The sequence below is a fragment of the Carassius carassius genome, chromosome 23 (assembly GCF_963082965.1).
Source record: "Carassius carassius chromosome 23, fCarCar2.1, whole genome shotgun sequence".
NCBI classification, from domain to species: domain Eukaryota; kingdom Metazoa; phylum Chordata; class Actinopteri; order Cypriniformes; family Cyprinidae; genus Carassius; species Carassius carassius.
Window position 1 is genome coordinate 252,501 of NC_081777.1, and position 22,759 is coordinate 275,259.

Sequence of the window (22,759 nt, forward strand, 5' to 3'; positions counted from 1 at the left end):
AGTCAGTCTATTGTTCGTTATCTGGCTCGGCTCGGTGTTCATCTTCAGTTCTCTCTTCACAGCAGTTCAGTCAGTGTACTGTTTGAGTAAATCAATTACTCCGGGATATTGGTTTGTTTGAACTCAGAGGGAGTGTCAGCTACAATATAAAATGTTAACAGCTTAAGTCATTTGTGGATTAATGCGTATTGGAGACGTGAACCATTTAAAACGATTCAGTTCGATTTGGTGAACTGGTTCAAGAAGATCCGGTTACATCGAATGATTCGTTCGTGAACCAGATATCACAAACTGCTTTGTTTTGAACTCTCTCACAACAGACACGGAAGAGAAGACAATGCTGAATAAAGTCGTAGTTTTTGTTATTTTTGGACCAAAATGTATTTTCGATGCTTCAAAATATTCTAACTGACCCTCTGATGTCACATGGACTACTTTGATGATGTTTTTCTTCCCTTTCTGGACATGGACAGTAGACCGTACACACAGCTTCAATGGAGGGACTGAGAGCTCTCGGACTAAATCTAAAATATCTTAAACTGTGTTCAGAAGATGAACGGAGGTCTCACGGGTTTGGAACGACATCAGGGTGAGTCATTAATGACATAATTTTGCTATCTGGGTGAACTAACCCTTTAAGGTCTACTGTGGACAGCTGGTCATATTCTGTGTGGTCAGTTCACAGCAGTCATTTTTTTCTAAAAGTGTGCACCATCTTTTAAATCAGATTCTTGCATTTGGGTTGTTACTAAGCAAATTAAATCAGCATAAAAAAAAATTCATTTTTGCAATGCAGAGGAAACAGAAGCTGCATTTGAAGTGTCATAATAATAATATTAATAATAATAATAATAATAATAATAATAATACACTATTATAATAATACACTATTTTCTATGGAGCCTTTAAATAGATAGATCTCAAAGTGCTGAACAAAAACTAAACAGTACACTGTATAAATACAAGCAAAAATATGAAAATACAATCAAAACAACAACATAAAACAACAAATAATAATAATAATAATTATAATAATAATAATAATATATTACAAATGATTAAATAAAAGCTACCCTAAAAATGAGCTTTAAGTTTGCTAAGTGTTTTAGCTTGCTTTATCTCAATCGGTAAAGAATTCCACAGTTTAGGAGCTAATGAAGAATCTTAATCTCGATCTCGATCTTAGACGGGTTAATGGACCAGTTTCAGATGAGCGGAGGTCACGTGTTGGAGTATGAGTATATAAATTAAAAAATCAACTAATAGAGAGCCAACGTAAAGACTCTAGACCGGAGTAATATGATCTCTCATCCTAGTTCTAGTAAGGATCATTCTAGCAGCCGAATTTTGCACTACCTGCAATTTGTTTAGGGTAGCTTTCCTGATAAACACAAAAGTGTTAATCAACATCTCCGCAACAGGAAAAGACAGCATTGGACATAGTCTGGCAATATTTCCAAGATGAAAAAAGGAGGTTTTAACAGTGTTTTGAACATGTGTCTCAAAAGTTAAATTTGAAATCAAAAATCACCTCTAAATTCTTTAGTAGGGCTGAAACGATTCATCGATTAACTCGATTACAAAAATTGCTCGAGGCCTCGTTAAATTCCTGTGACGCGCACTATACACACAGGGAACTGATTCACACGGACTGCTGTTCAATGCTCAGGGAGCACACTGTAGCGCGTGATACATTTTTAATTTAGTGCACGATGGCGGAGAGTAAAGATGTCCATAAACGTCAGGGATTGTCTGAAGTTTGGGATCACTACATTCTTAAAAAAAGAAGAGAACAAGGTGCAATGTGTCTACTGCAAAGTAGACCTGGCATTCCACAGCAGTACGACTTGAGTGATTCAGCATCTGAACCGAAAACATCCACTTCACACACACACACACACACACACACGTCTCTCTCACGTGCCAGTCAGACCAATATACACCGGGACGTGATGTTGTGACTAGATTTTTCGGACAGATGCTTCACCTAAAACGCATCCCAATGCAAGTGATGCAAGCCAAACGCAGCGCTCTATTGAAAATGAATGGATGTATTTCTGCCGTACCATGTTGCTAGGTTACCATAGCAAATAGGCTCACCCCAGATATTATATATTATTTGTTAGTAGCCTAATGGTAAATGCTGCAGGTGTAGAAATCAACATAAGACAGATATTAACTTTGATGTCTGGGCTAGATTACAGCATGAAACCTGTAGTGCATATTAATAAATTAAATAGCTTTTCCTCTTTTTCTCCAAATGGCCTGTACTATTTAAGTTTGTATTCATAGTTTTACATGTTTTACAGTAAGTTGACTTAACTGTATTGTAATTGTTGGCACTGGCACTTAAACACTAAATGGGTAAAAATTGCAATAAACAAGCTTAGTTTTGGAGCTGGAATCAATACTTCTGTTTTTTTTAGTTTTTTTTTTAAATAAAAGCCAAATGCTTGATCATTTTACAGCCACATCATTTTCGTTATGCATTATTTATTTTGGTTGTTTAAAAACAAAATGTATCCGATTAATACATTATTCAATCGATTAAGTGCTAGATTAATCGATTACCAAAAGAATCGATAGCTGCAGCCCCATTCTTTAGTTTTGTTTTAAACTAGGGATGGGCATGATTAATCGACGATCGATAATTGATCGTTAAGAATTTCTTCGATCACGTTAATTTGTTATCGATTAATCTAATACTTTTTTTTATCTAATGCATTTATTTTTATCTAATGCAGGTTGCGTTGCGTAGTGTGAGTCTTGAAGCAATTAAATGAATGTCACTGTGTGGCAGCAATTAAATATTTTACCACCAGGGTGCAATATTTGACACCCTACTCGATTATCATGAAGAGGTCACGGCGAAGTGTGGCGTGGGACCATTTTGATTTAAAAAGCGTAATAGTTAACTGCAAACATTGCGATGCCGTGTATAAGTACAACACGGCCACGACTTAAATGATGTCCCTGTGCATCCCGGCAACGTCAGTTCCCTCAGAGCGGGTGTTTTCTGCGGCTGGACTGACGGTCACCAGGTTGCGGTCGCGTCTGACCCCAGATCATGTCAACAGGCTTATATTTCTCAAACAAAAATCCCTAGACTCGTGCAGAAGTTGTATGCTAGTTACTAAAGTTAGTTATTTTTCACGAGGCTTTAAGTAGCATAATTTGTTAAGTTAGCGTAATTGTTAGGAAGGCTAATATCTGGCCTTTCTTCTGTCTTGGATAGTTTTGAGTTACATTTTGACACATCCTGTCAGATCTAAGTATTAAGTTTTTTTTACGTTATTGTTTAACATGATTCTTTTATTATTATTATTATGGAACAAAAGAGGTCTCTGTTTAAGATGCCGGCTCGCAGCTGCAGGCTCCGCTGCTTTAGAGCACCGCATATATGTTCGGTTTGCCTGAACGTAGTTTGACTGTCTGCCACAAGTTGATCTTGTAATAAAGGTATCACCGAGGAAAAACACGCTGTATTTTTGTATTCATTGCATTTTTTAATTATAAAAAATAAATAATTATATTATAAAAATATTAATGATTAATCGATAGTCAATCGTTAATTCTCCTGAAAATTTAATCGAATGCCCATCCCTATTTTAAACGAAATAGTTAAACCATTAACAGGCAAAGTAACTGAACCAGCTTTATGTGATTGTTGGGGAGAACCAATGAGCATAACCTCAGTTTTTACACTGTTAAGACAAAGAAAATTGTGACATCCATTCTTCTATCCTAGAAATACATGTGGTAATAAAATCAACAGGCACAGTGTCCTTAGGTTTAGTGTGTATGTAAAACTGAGTATCGTCTGCATAAAGGTGAAAATTTAGACCAAGAGATCTCAAAAAGCTGACCAAGTGGAAAAATATAGATGTTAAAAAGCAAGGTGCCCAAAATTGATCCCTGAGGGACTCCAGATTGCACAAAACAGTTTTAGACCAATTGCATGTCTCGGTTTGTCTCTCTGTGTGTGTGTGTGTCTCTCTCTATATGTGTGTGCATGTCTCTGTCTGTGTGTGTGTGTGTGTGTGTGTCTCTGTATGTGTGTGCATGTCTCGGTTTGTCTCTCTGTGTGTGTGTGTGTCTCTGTATGTGTGTGCATGTCTCGGTTTGTCTCTCTGTGTGTGTGTGTGTGTGTGTGTGTGTCTCTCTATATGTGTGTGCATGTCTCTGTCTCTGTCTGTGTGTCTCTGTATGTGTGTGCATGTCTCGGTTTGTCTCTCTGTGTGTGTGTGTGTCTCTGTATGTGTGTGCATGTCTCGGTTTGTCTCTCTGTGTGTGTGTGTGTGTGTCTCTGTATGTGTGTGCATGTCTCGGTTTGTCTCTGTGTGTGTGTGTGTATGTCTCGGTTTGTCTCTGTGTGTGTGTATGTGTGTGCATGTCTCGGTTTGTCTCTGTGTGTGTGTGTGTGTGTGTGTGTGTGTGCATGTCTCGGTTTGTCTCTCTGTGTGTGTGTGTGTGTCTCTGTATGTGTGTGCATGTCTCGGTTTGTCTCTGTGTGTGTGTGTGTGTGTGTGTGTGTCTCTGTATGTGTGTGCATGTCTCGGTTTGTCTCTCTGTGTGTGTGTGTGTGTGTGTGTGTGTGTGTGTGTGTGTGTCTCTCTATACGTGTGTGTGTGTGTGTGTGTGTGTGTCTGTATGTGTGTGCATGTCTCTGTGTGTGTGTGTGTGTGTGTGTGTCTCTGTATGTGTGTGCATGTCTCGGTTTGTCTCTGTGTGTGTGTGTGTGTGTGTGTGTGTGCATGTCTCTGTGTGTGTGTGTGTGAGCACCTGATCTGTTTGAGTTCTCCTGTGAGGATCTGAAGGTAATACAGCACTCGACCCACAGCCAGAACCACCTGAGTGCTGTTGCAGGACGCCACGCTGATGTTCCTGCCCTGAGGCTCCTTCCACTCGCTCACCAGAGCCTTGCTGTCCTGAGTGACCAGCCTCACAGACACCGACGTGATCTGAGCACACACACACACACACACACACACACATGATCACAGCCATTCTGACTCGACCACAGTGAAGCACAGCTCAGGTGTGTGTGGGTTACAGCTCACCTGTATGAGCTGCTGATGCGCTACATTCCCACAGAAGAACGTCTGCTGATTATCCACAAACCCCGGCAGCTCCGTCTCCTCCACCTCCTCTCCACTCAGCATCAGCACCCTACACACACAGATGACAGTAGTGCTTAAGCGAGGTGTGTGTCCGCTCTAGACCAGAGTAAACTCAGGGCTTTCCATACATTGATTTATTTGTGGTGGGCCGTCACAATATCAGAACTGACCGCCACAAATAGATTTTCCAAAACACGTTACCTAGTTGAATAAATGAGCACTACAAGTTTCAAAATCAAAAACCACCGCGGATGTTTTTATATCACTATAAGAAAATGTTGGATGTCATTTTTATTCCATCTTGAGAGTAATTTGTGAGCCCATCACTGCTTTGTATACAGCCGCTGAACCTCTCTCTCTCTAACAGCGCCTCCTGCTGGCAGAAACATAATCTGCATATTTATATATGCAGGGGTAATGTGCGCCACAAACAGAGTAAGGCTGTGGGAAACACTGAAACTCAACACCTGGTCTCACCTGGTCTGACCCACAAACGACAGAACCAGCATGTCATCAGTGTTTCTGCCCGACTCGGAGCGGAGAGGCCACAGACCTGACAAACACACACACACACACTTTATTAGCAGATGTTTGTGCCAGAGCCCTGCTGATAAAGCAAGGAAGGAAGCAATATTTCTTCAGTTTGTGGGAAATTGTTTGGATGTCAGAAATGCTGTTGTCAAATGCATATGAAAGATGCAACCGGCTGAAGTGCTCATTTAATCTGATATTTGCTACAGAACAGCACAAAGTCATGCTACAAAATCCACTATCAGTCAGCGCTGCTCCACCTAAAAGAGCAAAAGATCACATTAGGTTACAGCTGTCATTAAGCAGCGATCAATCTGTCAGGAAGTTCAGCTCTCAGCAGATGTCTGACATCAGACGTGAAGAGATCTGCAACGAGCTGTTATTTAAATTATTGTACTGAATTAACTTGCTAAACTGAAAGACTCAATAATGCATAAAACGGGATGATTTTTTGGATGATGCTAATAAATGTTACGAAGTTCAATATTATTAAAGAAATGAGAGTGCCTTAATTGCACAAGTTACCCGACTGAAACATCAGCAGTGCTTGTACAGCAGGAACAGGAAACCAGCACAAATATAGTGTGCAGTGACAGCAGAGCAGCTAGATGAACACGAAGAGCACGGACCGCACCTTTGATGCCGGGCAGGTCGATGCTGGCGTGTTCATGGATCCCGATGCCATTCCGGATGATCCGGAGAGAGCCTTCCTTAAACGCTCCGGAGCACGTCACCAGCTACAGGAACACACACACACACACACACACACACACACACAGGAACTGATGATGCACACTGAATCAGGGCTCGTCTGACCTGCAGTGAAGCGCAGACGTCTCTCACCTGACCCTGTCCTTGTCTCTCCAGGTCCACCACACACATGTCCACTATCGGCCCCAGGTTAGTGAAGGTCTCCATTACAGCCACATACGAACCCTGGTCATTACTGTCCACATTCAGCTGCAAACACACACCACACTGGCCTTAACAAACATGCCATTATCACAGAACAATAATCAATCTGTGAGATTACCAACCTTAACTAGTTGAGAATCTCCAAGTCTGGAGCCCACAAACACCACACCGTTGTCCAGATACGTCAGACACTCGGCGATAGAGGTCTAGTGACACACACACACACAGATTCTAGTCACGTCTGTACAGTGATATCTGATCAACAATAAACAGATAATCAGACTCATTCAGCCACTACAGGCCGGACGGTAGCTGAAAACTGATCTGCACGGTCACTTCACTTCTTCATGAGCCTAATGTTCTGGGGTTATGTAGAAAAATCACCTTTCAACTCATTTCAGACACTAACTTTTACTCCATTTTAGAGCAGCAGCTCAGTGATATTTAAAGAGAAATGGACTGAAACAGCCTGTTTCTGCTTCCACTCCAAATAGGCATTTTCACAATTATATAATGAATGATCTGTGGGGTATTTTGAGCTGAAACTTCACAGACACCTGAGATATAATACATCTTGTAAAAAGGGCCTGTAAATGAACATTAGGTGTGAGCTTCCTCTGAGAGGAGCGTGGTTTAGAGCAGGGGTTTTCAAACTGTGGGTCGCGACCCACTCGTGGGTCACGGAATGGAACAAGGTGGGTCGCACAAAGTCACTTGGCTGCAGCTAATTTTGCGTTTCAATGACACACAGACACTAACACAGTTCAGTCTAGGGCTGCACGAATGTGACGAGTGGGGCGGGGCCTAGTGCCATGGGAACAGAGCTAGGCCGGTGGAGTGATTGGGAAATGAGCAACACTCACCGGTCTCAAGAACCACGGAGGAGATCGGAAAGATACAAAAGAGGAGCGATGACAGTGAAGGACGAGAGAGGACCAGGCCTGGGTTTTATTTTGTGTTTGTTTTTTATTTGTGCACGGCAGTCATCCGAGAGGGGCTGTCGCGCTGTTTTGTGTTTATTTGGTTATTAAAACTTTGTTTGATTGTCCGCCGGTTCCCACCTCTTTCCACGAAGGAGTCATCGAGGCGGTGGGCTGGAGTGAGTTCGCGAGTGTTTTAGATAGTTCTGCTTTGCTTCTTATGCTTTTCTAAAAAAGTGTTGGATTGTGCTCCGTTCTCGCCGACACACACGGAAGGATCATGAATGCAACAAAACACAGCAGCGCAGATCACACTTCACTGGAGTGAGCCTGCTTCACGTTTTTATGGACACTACATATTTTAACGCCAGTAAACAAAAATTAAAACTTGTAAATTTGTAGTGAAATTTTCAGTTGTACTCTAAAATAAAATGGTTATTTTTCTTAAATACTTAATTTCTGTCATAAAAATTTTAAGTAAGATTAGGTTTAAAGTAATTTCACTCGTTGTTTTTTTTTTTTTTTTAATATTTTGGTGGGTCGTGAAATATATTACACTTGTCTAGGTGGGTCGTGGAATGGAAAAGTTTGGGAACCACTGGTTTAGAGTAGAGCAGTGTAGAGTAATGCAGTGTAGTGTAGAGTAGAGTAGAGCAGTGTAGTGTAGAGTAATGCAGTGTAGTGTAGAGTAATGCAGTGTAGTGTAGAGTAGAGTAGAGCAGTGTAGTGTAGAGTAATGCAGTGTAGTGTAGAGTAATGCAGTGTAGTGTAGAGTAGAGTAGAGCAGTGTAGTGTAGAGCAGTGTAGAGTAGTGCAGTGTAGAGTAGTGCAGTGTATAGTAGTGCAGTGTATAGTAGAGTAATGCAGTGTAGAGTAGAGTAGAGTAATGCAGTGTAGAGTAATGCAGTGTATAGTAGAGTAATGCAGTGTAGAGTAGAGTAGAGTAATGCAGTGTAGAGTAATGCAGTGTATAGTAGAGTAATGCAGTGTAGAGTAGAGTAGAGTAATGCAGTGTAGAGTAGAGTAGAGTAATGCAGTGTAGAGTAATGCAGTGAGACGCACCTCTCCCAGCAGCTCCACCCGCAGGTCTTTGAGCACCACAGCTCCGTCCATCAGCTCCTCTTTCTCCAACAGCAGCATGAAGAGTCGGCCCTCCATGTCTCCCAGCAGGTACCGCGAGCCGTTCGGATCCACGCGGTTATGACACACGATGGTGCTTTGCTGTGATGTTTGAAACACGCTTTAATCAAGGAGAACATGAGAATACAAACCACAGCAGGACATCAGCAGATGCGTTCACCTTGATAGTTGGAGGAGCAATGGCTAAGTATTTGTCTCCGTTGTGATAAGTGATGGACTCCTGTCCAATGATTATAGCTCCTCCAAACGGCTCTGGGACTGAATATAGAAGAACAAACAACATTTCACGACAATTACTCAACGCATCATGTCTACAACACTTAGTCAACTTCAGGAACATCACAACAGTTCAGTGAGGGTTATGGTAACCTTAAAAGCCTGTGAGAATGATTTAACAAACATTTAAATAAAGGTGTAAGAGACTATCTGTTATGACAGAGTTAAGCAGAAGAAATTTAAAATGTATAATTGATAATTCACTGGTTAATTATCAAAACAGACAACACCATTTACTTTATGATCAGAGCAGCTTTGTTTGTTAAAAAGCACTTTTACAAGAAATACTCAAGCTGCTAATTTTAGCTAGAGATGCTGCATGTGGAGAACATTTACAGGGTTAAAATGTCTTAAACGCTGCATGATTTATAAAACCAGGCCTATCCTGTTTAGTGTAATGCCCGTTTCAGGTATGAATGGATGTTATTATACAGTAGTTTTAATGATGTGTGTTTCTGCTCAAGCTGCCAGAGTTCAACAGATCTGTCAATAAGCGTCTCCTCACCTGGGATGACCATCGATGCTTCAGCTTCCACGTTCTCCTGCTTCCAGGGTCCTTTGTTAAACTCCTTCTCTCTGAGAGAAACCTCGTATGTCTTGACGTGCCGACCCTGAGGATCCTGGACACACACACACACACACACACACAGAGCTACATGAGCAGACTGGACACTCGCTATCAAACACATGGCTCAGGAAGATCCATACCTGATATATGAAGCAGACGGTGGGCGCCTGGCAGCCGTACAGGAACTGGACGTCTATGACCTGCAGCTCCTCCAGACGAATGTTGAAGGCTTTGAGCTCACGGTTATCACGGTCCAGAGGAATGACCTTAAACAGCCCATCATACAGCCGCAAGCCGATCATACGACACTCCGGATCCACGATCCCGATGATCCCGGTCTCAGACGGACGGCCGATCCGATCCTGACACAGACGCAGCGGTCAGACGAGGCCGAGGCCGTATGATGCAGTGTGTTTGGACAGGTGTGTGGGTTACCTGCACGTTTCCGTGAGCGCGGGTGATGATGTCGATGCTGTCTCCGTTCTGCTTGTACTCCAGGATACAGGCGTTGTATTTAGCGGTCAGAATGAACAGAAGATCTTTGCTCTCACCCTTCAAATAAAGCAAAAGGCAGCTTTTAATAACATTATGCAAATCAGACACGTGTTGACATGCTGCAGAAATCTGTGTGAATAACTGCAGTGCTCTGACAGACACAGCCTCGATCGACATACTCGACTCTACCGGTGTTTCTGCACTGATACCAAACACGTCTCACATTTATCATCTATGATTAGATCAGAATTGTTTTAACAATGACAATATCCAATAAGTCACTCACTTTGCAAAAAGCAAAACAAAAACACACCTTAATAGTGCACACTTTCCCTAACACCTACTGAAGGTTGTGGTTTCATATTTAAAGTACAATTTTATAAAAATAAATAAAACCTCAACCAATGATTTCTGATCTGTTCTGAAGGTCTGTCTCACACACCTTGGGTCTGAAGAGCTCCATGACCGCGATCTTGCCGTACATGCCGACCTCTTTGACCGGCCGCAGACCCTCAGCAGTGACCACATAGATCTCCAGACGCGTGTTCTTGGCGATCAGCAGGTTCAGATCCTCCGCAGAAGTGAAGTGACCTGCAGACAGACAACAGCACTGACATGAACACTACACACACACACACACACACACACCAGCTAACACTCCTCGCTAGCGCTGCTCTGATGCTAGTCAGTGTCCTCCCACAGCGGTCACACAGGTGTGTTTACCTGCAGCATCACGCGGGTCTGAACACACACAGCAGCACATCTAAGAAACTAAAGTTTGTCACATATTCACCGAAGCGTCACAGACACGCCAACGGATCCATATCGATTAAAATCACGCAGAATCGGTCGGTCGGTGTTACAGACACACGCGGACGGATTTAAACCTGTCTTTATATTCTATGATCGAAACACGACAGTGACGCGCGATCGGTGTTTCTCCGCGGAGGCCCGAAGCGCGGGAGATAAACAACTCTCACCCGTGACGCAGGCGTTCACCGCCGTCGGCTTCTGCGCCGTCACCACGTAGTTGTAGGACATGGCGTTCACTTAAATCACCCGAACAGCCAGCAATGAGAAAAAACGGTGTTTAGAGCGAGATATGTAGCATGAATCCGCTGAAGAGCGCTCGGATCAGCAGCGTAGCGTCCGTGAGTCTGCACGAGAGACAGCGCCGCCTGCGGTCTGGAGGAGGCACTGACGCCACACCGCAGTGCACGTGAGCGCGCGTTTACCACACATGAGCTGATGTTCTGTTTAACAGTGTTCTGTTCGAGGAGCTCCTGGATCCTCTGAAGAGTGTTTGTGTAGACTCCCTCAGTGCTGCGGGATTAAACATGACTGTCTGGCAGACTCCAAAGACTTTCCATAAAATGGAAACTAAGTCACTAAATGACCTAGGACCGAAATATATTGCAGATATGCTCACTGAATATAAACATAACAGAGCACTCAGATCATTAGGATCGAGTCAGATAGAAATACCAAGGGTTCACACAAAACAAGGGGAGTCCTCCTTTAGTTACTATGCCCCCCCCCCCCTCCAGAAGAGATCAGATGTGCTAAAACACTAGTCACATTTAAATCTAGACTCAAAACTCATCTGTTTAGCTGTGCATTTATTAAATGAGCACTGTGCAATGTCCGAACTGATTGCACTGTATTTTCAGTTTTTTTATGTAAAAATTATTTTCTAACTGTTTTTAAAGTCAATTTAATTAAGTAAATTTTTTAATCATTTTAAAAGGTTTAAGATTGCTTGTTTTATTATTATTATTTTTTTATTCATGATTATTTTACTTTATTTTATGTAAAGCACTTTGAATTACCATTGTGTACGAAATGTGCTATATAAATAAACTTGCCTTGCCTTTCCTTATCATACAAGAAAAAACTTGACTAGTTCTGGTGTTGGGCTTTTACAAACTCAGATTAACTCAGATGCATTAACAATGAGACCATCATCTCTTTCTGCATTATAATGACCAGAGATTAAGCACACACTACGATGATGTAAACAGTGTGTAGCTTTCACTTTCACTTTATAAGTGTGTCTGTGAAGTGAATTCAAGAGAAGGCTCCATACACGTGACTGGCTCAGAACGAGGAACGAGGCTGCTACAGGAGGATTTCAGGACAGCAAGCACAGCACAGAGTTTTTTCCCCATAATCCACTGGGGTACCATGGTTGCTAGAGTAATCGGGGTGGCTGCTAGGGTGTTGCTATGTGGTTGCTAGGTTACATAAGGTGGTTGTTAAGGTGTTGCTAGGCGTTTGCTATGGTGTTCTGAGTGGTTGCTAGGGTCCCCAGGGTGGTTGCTAGGGTGTTGCTATGTGGTTGCTAGGGTACCCGGGGTGGTTGCTAGGGTCCCCATGATGGTTGCTAGGGCTGTTGCTAGGGTACCCAGGGTGGTTGCTAGGGTAATCGGGGTGGTTGCTAGGATGTTGCTATGTGGTTGCTAAGGTAATTGGGGTTGTTGCTAGGGTACATGGGATGGTTGCTAGGGCCGTTGCTATGGTACTTAGGGTGGTTGCTATGCAGTTGCTATGGTGTTTGGGGAGGGTGTTAGGGTGTTTTTATGAGGTTGCTAGGGTATGTTGGGTAGTTGCTAGGGTGGTTACTAGGGTAACTGAGGTGTTTGCTATGCATCTGCTAGTTGTTACAGATCATTACTGTATAGTTTTATAGAGTTCTTAGCCTGATTTAGCACTTAGCTAATCACTATTAGCATGAAGCTATTCACTACTAGCATGACTAGCATGTTGTAATTCCTGTTTACTAGCATGGGTCAAAATAACCAACTCCCATGTCGATACGATTTTCTGTTGCAAAGATATAAGACTCACTAAATGGTTGCTAGGGTACTGTGTTTGGTTGCTAGGTAGTGGCCTGGCAGCTGCCAGTGATGATACTCCAAAGTCTGCTTGCCAGTATGAATGATATAAACCAACCCCCATGCCTTTATGATATTCAGATATGAAGATATCCCTCTTTGGATTTAGGTTGCTAGGTAGCTCTTAATGGTTGGTAGGGCGTGGCTATGAAGTGATGAGGGTGATTCCTGATTGGCCGTTTGTTGCCCCAGGTCAAACAAACTCACCCTCATGTTTCTATGACACTTCTATCCAAAGATATTCCATTTATCTTTATCAATGGTAGTCTATGGAACTTGTTGCTATGGTGCTCTATATGGTTGCTAGGGCGTGGCTTGATAGCTTCATAATGATCCTGAGAGACTGATTGGTTGCCTGTTCTGTAGATGTAGCATAATTTGTCAGAATAGCATACCAGAAGTTGAGTTTTATAGCGGAGTCTGTTTTTGTTTTTAAATAAAAATGTATAAGGATTAGTTAATTACACAAATACATGTAACATTTAATCAAAACACAAGACTGAGATCAGAATTCCAATATAAGAGAGAAACAAAACAATCACAGAAATGTGGAGAAAGCACCAGGAAATTAAAAAGGAAAAGTACATCTCAGAATTACAATAGTCAGCATCTGAAGTGAATCTAACCCTTTCATCAAGCTTGTCCTAAAACCTAAAACTTAGGACAACTTTGATTAACATTTTTGATCCTCTTCAGATGTTAACTACTGTTATATTTTTTATTTTTATGATTAGGTAGACCTTCAAAGGGGTCATGAAACTCTATTTTAGCAACAGATTGCAGTAAAATAATAATAATAATAATAATAATAATAAAATGAATGTAGAATGTGAGCCACCTGTGTGAAACACAGCAATACTTAGTGCTAGAACATAGAGACTTTGTGTTTACAACCGACATCACACTTCCACAGCGCCTCGGACTCGTGATCAGAAAGATGAGTGTTTAAACCCAGCAGACAGCAGCACAGACGGGTTATCTGCCATGAACCGGGCCCGAGTACGATTGTCCCCCCTCCCCACTCCCCCTCTGGCCTGCACTCACATAGGGTTTCAGCATTCGTGCCGGAGCACGCTTACGTCATTATGGTGCGACGGTTTCGGGATAAACAGGAAGAGCGGCGCTCTCTGAACACAATGGAGTCCATCGCTCGGTTTTCTTTGTGGATAATTTTGTGTCGTTTGGTCCACGGTGGTCCACAGCCCTCTCACAGCCTGTTGTTAAACAGATGTGTCGCCTTAGTGGCGCGAAAATGTTCACGTAATCGTGCTGCTCGTATGAGGAGGTTTGCAAGGTACCAGCTGAGCTTTTGGAGCATCGCAAAACCGTGACGCCACCCGTCCTGTTCCGTGCTCCAGCACGGTTAGCGCTCACACTGCATGCGAACCGCGCCCGAGTCCAACTGAACCGTGCTCTGGCCCACCTCTTCCAAGGGTGTACTCACACTAGCCAGTTTGAACCGTGCCCGAGTGCGTTTGACCACCAAAGCGCGGTTCGTTTGACTAGTGTGAGTGCTCCGTACCGTGCCCGGGCGCGGCTCGATTGGCCGGCCCTGGCCCGCTTGGAAGAGGTGGGCCAGAGCACGGTTCAGTTGGACTCGGGCGCGGTTCGCATGCACCGGCCCTCGAGGGTCTTCTGCGCTCGGCCGAGCCATTCCTGAGGTCACCTGCTAAACAACCTCTACATTAGTTTGCTCTGTTACTGCAAACAATATGTTAAAAATAAAAGGCCAGCTAGACTAAGGTTGTATTTACATTTCATGGTTCAAATGACCCAGCTCTCTAGGTCTTATTCATATCTGTGTCCCTGCAGCACAATAGACAATAATTCAATTCAAGTTTATTTGTATAGCGCTTTTTACAATACAAATCGTTACAAAGCAACTTTACAGAAAATTATGTTTCTACAATATTTAGTAGTAGCTAGTAGTTTGTGCACGTTTGACAGGATTTTAGAAAAATAAAAATAATAATAATAATAATACAAGACGTAGTCAGCTAGATGATGAACTATCAATATTATTAATTAATAGTAATTATATGATGCAGTCACACATGTAGCAATAATTGTTAGTTCTGTTTGTTGATTCAAGGTTAGGATCATCTGGGGTCCTCTGAGGGTCAGCATCATCTCTTCTCAGGTGTTCTGGATCCAGACTGGAGCTTGTGTAAATCCTAGTTACCACGGGATGAAGATCCAGCAGAAACAGAGAAACAAATAGAGACATCATTAGCATAGCTGCTGATCCAACAAAGTAAAATTAGTTTAACCCAAGCTAAAGAATAAAAATGCAGATGCAACTACACTCACAATTTAAGAGATACATTATTCGAATGCTTGGCGAAAGAGATGCGTTTTTAATCTAGATTTAAACAGAGAGAGTGTGTCTGAACCCCGAACATTATCAGGAAGGCTATTCCAGAGTTTGGGAGCCAAATGTGAAAAAGCTCTACCTCCTTTAGTGGACTTTGCTATCCTAGGAACTACCAAAAGTCCAGTGTTTTGTGACCTTAGGGTGCGTGATGGGTTGTAGCGTGGTAGAAGGCTAGTTAGGTACGCAGGAGCTAAACCATTTAGGGCCTTATAGGTAAGTAATGATAATTTGTAACTGATTCGGAACTTAATAGGTAGCCAGTGCAGAGACTGTAAAATTGGGGTAATATGATCATATTTTCTTGACCTGGTAAGGACTCTAGCTGCTGCATTTTGGACGACCTGTAGCTTGTTTATTGAAGAAGCAGGACAACCACCTAGAAGTGCATTACAATAGTCCAGTCTAGAGGTCATGAATGCATGAACTAGCTTTTCTGCATCAGAAACAGATAACATGTTTCGTAGCTTGGCAATGTTTCTAAGATGGAAGAATGCAGTTTTTGTAACATTGGAAATATGATTTTCAAAAGACAAATTGCTGTCCAATATAACACCCAGATTTCTGACTGTAGAGGAAGTAACAGTACATCCGTCTAGTTGCAGATTGTAATCTACAAGATTCTGTGTGGTGTTTTTTGGTCCAATAATTAATATCTGTCTTATCCGAATTTAGTAGGAGAAAATTATTTGTCATCCAATCTTTTACATTTTTAACACACTCTGTTAGCTTAGATAATTGGGAAGTTTCATCTGGTCTCGTTGAGATATATAGCTGAGTATCATCAGCATAACAGTGGAAGCTAATTCCGTATTTTCTAATAATATTACCAAGGGGCAACATGTATATTGAAAATAGAAGGGGACCTAGGACGGATCCTTGTGGCACTCCATATTTTACTGATGATAAATGAGATGACACCCCATTTAAGTAAACAAAATGGTAGCGATCGGACAGGTAGGATCTAAACCATCTTAGAGCCTGCCCTTGAATACCTGTATAGTTTTGTAATCGATCTATGAGTATGTCATGATCTATGGTGTCGAACGCAGCACTAAGATCAAGTAAAACTAGAAATGAGATGCAGCCTTGATCTGACGCAAGAAGCAGGTCATTTGTAATTTTAACAAGTGCAGTTTCTGTGCTATGGTGGGGCCTAAAACCTGACTGAAATTCTTCATACAGATCATTTTTATGCAGGAAGGTGCTCAATTGAGCAGACACAACTTTTTCTAAAATTTTAGACATAAATGGAAGATTTGAAATAGGCCTATAATTTGCCAGTACACTAGGATCTAGTTTTGGTTTCTTAATAAGAGGCTTGATAACCGCCAGCTTGAATGGTTTTGGGACGTGACCTAAAGATAACGACGAGTTAATGATATTGAGAAGCAGTTCTTCGGCTACAGGTAACAGCTCTTTTAGTAATTTAGTGGGTACAGGATCTAATAAACAGGTTGTTGGTTTAGATACAGTGATAAGTTTATTTAGCTCTTCCTGTCCTATATTTGTAAAGCACTGCAGTTTATCTTTGGGTGCGATGGATGAAACTGAAGTGTTAGACGCTGTAGAATCTACATTCGCTATTGTATTTCTAATGTTATCTATTTTATCAGTGAAGAAATTCATAAAGTCATTACTATTTAACGTTGGTGGAATATTTGAATCAGGTGGCGTCTGGTAATTTGTTAATTTAGCCACTGTGCTAAATAAAAACCTTGGATTGTTTTGGTTATTTTCTATGAGTTTGTGGATATGCTCTGCCCTAGCAGTTTTTAGAGCCTGTCTATAGCTGGACATACTGTTTTTCCATGCAATTTTAAAAACTTCCAAGTTAGTTTTTCTCCATTTGCGTTCAAGACTACGAGTTACTTTCTTGAGAGAGTGAGTATTACTGTTATACCATGGCACAGTACGTTTTTCTCTAACCTTTTTCAATTTGATGGGGGCAACAGCTTCTAATGTATTAGAGAAAATAGTGCCCATGTTGTCAGTAATTTCGTCTAATTCATGTGTATTTTTGGGTACAAATAGCAGTTGAGATAGATCAGGCAGGTTATTTGCGAATCTGTCTTTGGTGGCTGGAACAATAGTTCTGCCCAGACGGTAACGCTGAGACATATAGTTAATATCAGTTATACGCAGCATGCACGACACAAGGAAATGGTCTGTAATATCATCACATTGGGGTACAATATCTATAGCAGTAAGATCGATTCCATGCGATATAATTAGATCTAGTGTATGATTAAAACGATGAGTGGGCCCGGTGACATTTTGCTTGTGACAATAATACATTGTATGGGGCAAAATTATCCATTTTTCTTTTATGTGAAAAATCATTAGAATAAGATGAAGATATTTTGTAAATTGCCAATTGTAAATACATAAAAACTTCATGTTTGATTAGTAATATCTTTGATTAAGAACTTCATCTGAACAACTTTAAAGATGATTTTCTCAATATTTAGATTTTTTTGCTCCCTCAGATTCCAGATTTACAAATAGTTGTATCTCAGACAAATATTGTCCTCCTCACAAACCATAAAGATTATTTGTTCAGCTTATTCAGCTCTATAAATCTCAATTACAAAAAACATTTACCCTAATTTAAGACTGGTTTTGTGGTACAGGGTCACAAATAGGGATCCAAATTTGATATGAATTGGGTACGGGCATTTGCGTGTATCTAACACCTTAATAAATCACCACTCTTCTGCTGGAGGTTTTGACAGTTCTTTATTTCCCTTTTATAAGGCTGATGGATTCCTGCATATATATATTTTTATACAATATATTTATATATATACACAAGAACTTGCTATATTGGAGAGCTACACCAAGAGGGGGAGAAGGTAACATCAGAAACAACACTGACAGGTCATCAAAGAAAGAGTGGAGATGAGGAGATGTGTAACAGCACAACTGGATGAACCTGACATTATAACTTCAACCTAACAAAACAAACTGAAACCAAAAGCAAACAAACAGAAAAACAACAACAACACAGATTTCACCCACAGTGTATTTTAAATAGGTTTAGTGGAGAACCATTCACCTTAAATATTCTTAAGGAACCAAGATATATAAAAAAGTGATTTATCAACAACAACAAAACATCGTTAGTCTCTCTTTTTAAATGTATTCTTTCTGTTCAGTCCCTGCTCGACTCTTTTTTCCCTTTCCAAGCCGGACTTCTCCACAAGCCTTGCTTCACAAAGGAAAAATGATCCAAGCCCAAAAGATACAAGTTAGTATAAAACTAACAAACAATTGAACAGCACAATCAACGCATCACAAAACGAACCCACAGACACACAACAGCAAAACACATTGTCATTATCTTCATCCAAGAAACTGCTTCAGCACGAGTCGTCTTCGGTTCTCCTCTTCAGAGCTTTATCAGCATCAAAACCATCAGAAGAACTTCACAGTGTGGCAGAAAGTGAGGTGAGAGCAGGAGAGCTTTGCAGTCGTTCACAAACAAGGTTATAATAAACAGAATTAGGAAACCCAATAGTTCATAGACAGACCACATTTAGGTGCTTGTCTTTCCCATCACACTGCTCTGGGAAGGCATTGATTGGCTAGAAATGGGACAAGATGAGAGAGTATGGCCAGATGCTGACAGAAGTGACCTGACATGCTGTTTTCTCATCAGGGAAAGCGGATTGTAGCCAACAGAATAACGTGTGAGTGGCAGCTTATTCTCTTGAATCTTTTAGGTTCGTTGCCGCAGTGCCCGCCTCTTCCTGTTGTAGTAGTGATGTAGACCAGTCTGTCTGGAGTAGTTCATCATGTAGTTCTGTTTACGGGTGCTGTGAAGAGGAAAGCAGACAGGTTTAACAATGCCAGGAAAGATTTCTCATGTGCATCACTATTCTAATTCCTAACTAGGCTTCTTTAAGAATTCACACAGCACTGAATCCACAACAGATCGTTCACTCCTAACCTCAAACACTGTCATCGTATCATTTCATGGTCTTTTGGAGCTAGTGCATCGTAAAGACAACAATCTGGTTCAGGTTTTGAGTGGAAACATCTATAGAGTAGTGCTTGAGGTTGGAGCTTGAGGAAAGCAGACAGATGGAAAAAGATCAAGAGTCCAAACATAAGAAGAGTGAGAGGTTGTGAGGAGGACAGACAGAGTCAGAAAATGTGGAAAGAGTTCTGAGAGTCGCTATTGCTTAGCCTGTCATTGCCTCTTCTGTCCGTCAGGATGGGACCAATGAGCCAGGAACGCAGCCAGGACAGGAAGGGGCGTCTGCAAAGCATGAAGGGACAGGAGGGTGGGAGATGGTGCTGTAATGAGGGTGAGGGACCGGTGAAAGGGAGCTGTGCTTATCTGTGAGTCTCTGGACTAGTGGAGATACAGCCACCACACACAAAGTTAGCAATGGCTCATGAACAAATATAATCACAAATAAGGGACCTGGGACAGGGAACCAGCTCTTTACCAAGCATGCACACACAGGTGTAATGTTTGACTGCATTTTAATCTGATTAGGCTTGTGGCAACATCATAACACACTTTAAAAAAAGTTAAAACAACTCTTATTATGTTGAATATTTTGGAAACCCAGTTCATTTTAAAGGGGTCATATGACAATGCATTATTTAGTGTATTTGATGTAATTCAATGTGTTTATGTGGTTTAAGTTTCAGGAAACACATTATTTTCCACATAATGTACATTATTGTTTCTCCTCTATGCCCCACCTCTTGAAACGCATAGATTTTTACCAAGCTCATCAGTCTGAGAAGCAAGGTGTGATCTGATTGGCCAGCTATCCAGTTTGTGGTGATGTTAAAATGTAATGCCACTCACCATACTGTGATGCTGTGTGTCCCGGCACAACAAAACTAATAAAACCCATTACAAACGAGGCATTTGTTGCATCTAGTGGAGACATAATGACTGATTATAATGACTTACACTGTCTTTTTACCATGTCTGCATTTGTGATCGGAGGAACGACAAACAAGTGCTACTCTACACTGCTCAAAACATAACAAAAGTAAACATACTTACAGACAGTGAGTCAGAAGCGCCAGACTGTCCTTGCAAAGTTTGAACTGCCCAACTTTATAGAAACGTTGTGCCTTCTTTCTCTCCTTTCTCAATTCATCTGTTCACCCTGTTCAGCTTATCTACATCATTGTCACTTTTGCTCTTGGATGTAAGAGTCGTGTCCACAAGGGTTCACTCTTACACACTCAGTAGCCTGTTTTAGGGACACCTTGCGCAAGGCACTGAACCCCCGGGTGCTGCAGTATAAATGATGCCCACTGCTCCGGGTGTGTGTGTGTGTGTGTGTGTGTGTGTATTTTGGAGGGGTTAAATGCAGAGCACTGAGTGTGGCTGTATGTTACACCACTTCCTTAGAGGAAAGAGTCTTTAGATTAGATGGGTAGGATACAGGGGAAAACAACAATGGAAAGTTTGACATGCACACAGCACTGGGCAAAAACAAAAGGCTTAAAATAAAAATGTTGACTTTTGCGTATATTTAGTTTCAGTGCCTCTTGAAATATCGTCCTACTGATTTATATTTGCAAATTGTTCAAGATGACATTGTATTGCTAACAGCTAATGAATGTGCTGTGCTGCAATTGCAATTGTAATTGATTTACCTAAATTATGATGAACTTTAGTTAACTTTTCATGTGCTATTTCCTTTATTTTTTCCACCTGTATGGGGTGATGAGGTCTACAGTGATGTTCAAGAAAGGGTCAATGAGGGAAGACCAAAGGCAGGGAACACTGGTGCATTCTGGGAACAGCAAAGCACTTACCTGACACTACAGCCATGCCATAGGGAGCAGAATACAGAAGAGAGGAAAGGTTATAAGATGCAGGACAGGGCTGTTGCTGACTTGCACAAAGGTCTGGGGGTGAAAGAACCCTGACCTGCGACAGCAGGACCAGAGCAACAGAGGGATGCAGTGCCAGCAGAGTTGAGTGTTAGGAGTGAAAACAGCAGGGTTCCAGAGAGGAACATACATTTAAGTGGAGGTCAGGAAAGGGAAAGGTTGATGCAGAACAGCGCAGGATGGTGGAGGCAGATGGAGGAGTGCAGTGAACATGTGGAGGGCAGTGATGAGAGAGAGAGAGAGAAACCAGACCTTGAGTGAGGTGTGTGTGTGTGTGTAGGATGAGCACAGGGAGTGTTTAATGTCTATCAGCAATGCAGCACTATCTAGAAACTATAGTATTAATAATAAGCGTACTTCATTATAAGCCTAATAAGATAATATTTTGGCAAATCTAAGTACTTTTCTCACAGGTGTCAGCTTTCTGATAGATTTTGCTGATGTCTGAGTGATGGAGAAATGATTATCAGAAGGCTGGTTTGATGTCTGTAGGCAGGAGTACTCACAGAATGACTTCTACATGGTCCAGCGCCCACTGATCGTGTCCTGCGCCCTTGTGCCGTGGCTGCCACCATCGCATCTGAACCCCTCTGACACGAGCCTCACTGCAGCAGAGAAACCACACACCAGTAAATACTCTTCCATAGTGATGCCACGCTCACAAGAGGGCACTATCCTGTACCTTTGTCATTCACCCCAGACTCCATTTCCCAAAAACCGATGCCTTTCAGAAAGTGGGGCATGGAGGAAAAATATACAAAGTAATGTTCCTTTTAGCAACGTCATATGACCCCTTTTAAAAAATCATATAGTTTATACATATTTTGGACTATAAGGGCGCCATTATTTTGATGACATAATGTGGTTGCAATCAGTTAGCTACTGCTTCTACTAGTGTTGTCACGGTACCAAAATTTCAGTATTCGGTACCGATACCACAGTTCTCAGTACCAATTTCAAAACACAAAAATTTGCTAATTAAACAAAACAAAAAAAAAACCTTTTTAGCACATAAAAAAACCAATGCTATTCTATATACTTATTTACAATTGTGTTTAAAGTTTTTCTACAAGTAATATAATTATGAAAAACAGTAAACAAGTTTCACTTTTTAATTAAGGGAATTTAAACATTTTATTTTTTGGTAAATAAAGGGGATTTGCTATTAAAGGTGCTCTAAGCGATGCCGGGAGTCGTAACTTCTTGTTGACGTTCAAATTGTTGTCAAACAAAGCGGAGGCTAGCTAGACCCTCCCTCCTCCTCCTCCGCGCACTAACCCCCCAACCCCCCCCCCCCCCACCCCCAAATCCTTCTTGTGGGTTATTGGCTGGAACAGTTTGTTATGTTTCGTGGTGCGGGTGAGCCAAGTTTGTTTTTCTTGTTGTTTGTGGAGCCTGTGGTGTCTAGAGAGACCCCGTTCTTTTACAGTGTGTTCAGGGGACAAGCAGCTAGCGGATAGTGAGGAGATGTTTGCTGGATGTGACAAAAAAAGGTTTGGCCTAAAAAATGTGTGACATCACTTAGAGCACCTTTAAAATTTAAATATGGAAGAAATATTGTGTGATTAATTTCTTTAAAAAATAAAGTTTTATTAATTTTTTTCAAGAGTAGTAGCAGTATCACATACATTCTACTAAATAATAGTAATATTTCT

General features: G+C 41.5%; 2 protein-coding genes across 4 annotated transcripts in view; both read right to left on the reverse strand.

Annotated features, from left to right (window-relative positions):
• The window catches only part of LOC132101175 (DNA damage-binding protein 1), a 38,419-nt gene extending 27,288 nt beyond the window's left edge, over positions 1 to 11,131 (reverse strand). Inside the window, exons 1-13 of the mRNA XM_059505884.1 lie at positions 10,946 to 11,131; positions 10,408 to 10,556; positions 9,906 to 10,022; positions 9,611 to 9,832; positions 9,408 to 9,522; positions 8,787 to 8,884; positions 8,549 to 8,707; positions 6,689 to 6,772; positions 6,495 to 6,611; positions 6,286 to 6,388; positions 5,598 to 5,673; positions 5,061 to 5,169; positions 4,783 to 4,961 (exon numbers count right to left, since the gene is read on the reverse strand). Coding sequence (XP_059361867.1) covers positions 4,783 to 4,961; positions 5,061 to 5,169; positions 5,598 to 5,673; positions 6,286 to 6,388; positions 6,495 to 6,611; positions 6,689 to 6,772; positions 8,549 to 8,707; positions 8,787 to 8,884; positions 9,408 to 9,522; positions 9,611 to 9,832; positions 9,906 to 10,022; positions 10,408 to 10,556; positions 10,946 to 11,006 — 1,589 coding nt within the window. The 5' untranslated portion in view covers positions 11,007 to 11,131. The remainder of the gene's footprint in view (positions 1 to 4,782; positions 4,962 to 5,060; positions 5,170 to 5,597; positions 5,674 to 6,285; positions 6,389 to 6,494; positions 6,612 to 6,688; positions 6,773 to 8,548; positions 8,708 to 8,786; positions 8,885 to 9,407; positions 9,523 to 9,610; positions 9,833 to 9,905; positions 10,023 to 10,407; positions 10,557 to 10,945) is intronic.
• A 6,819-nt stretch (positions 11,132 to 17,950) lies between these two features.
• The window catches only part of LOC132101176 (reelin-like), a 121,627-nt gene continuing 116,818 nt past the window's right edge, over positions 17,951 to 22,759 (reverse strand). For 2 of the 3 annotated variants that reach the window (XM_059505887.1, XM_059505886.1), the window contains exons 63-64: positions 21,611 to 21,709; positions 17,951 to 19,494 (exon numbers count right to left, since the gene is read on the reverse strand). In XM_059505887.1, the coding sequence (XP_059361870.1) occupies positions 19,380 to 19,494; positions 21,611 to 21,709 (214 nt within the window). In that variant the 3' untranslated portion in view covers positions 17,951 to 19,379. The remainder of the gene's footprint in view (positions 19,495 to 21,610; positions 21,710 to 22,759) is intronic. The other variant, XM_059505888.1, reaches the window with a different exon arrangement.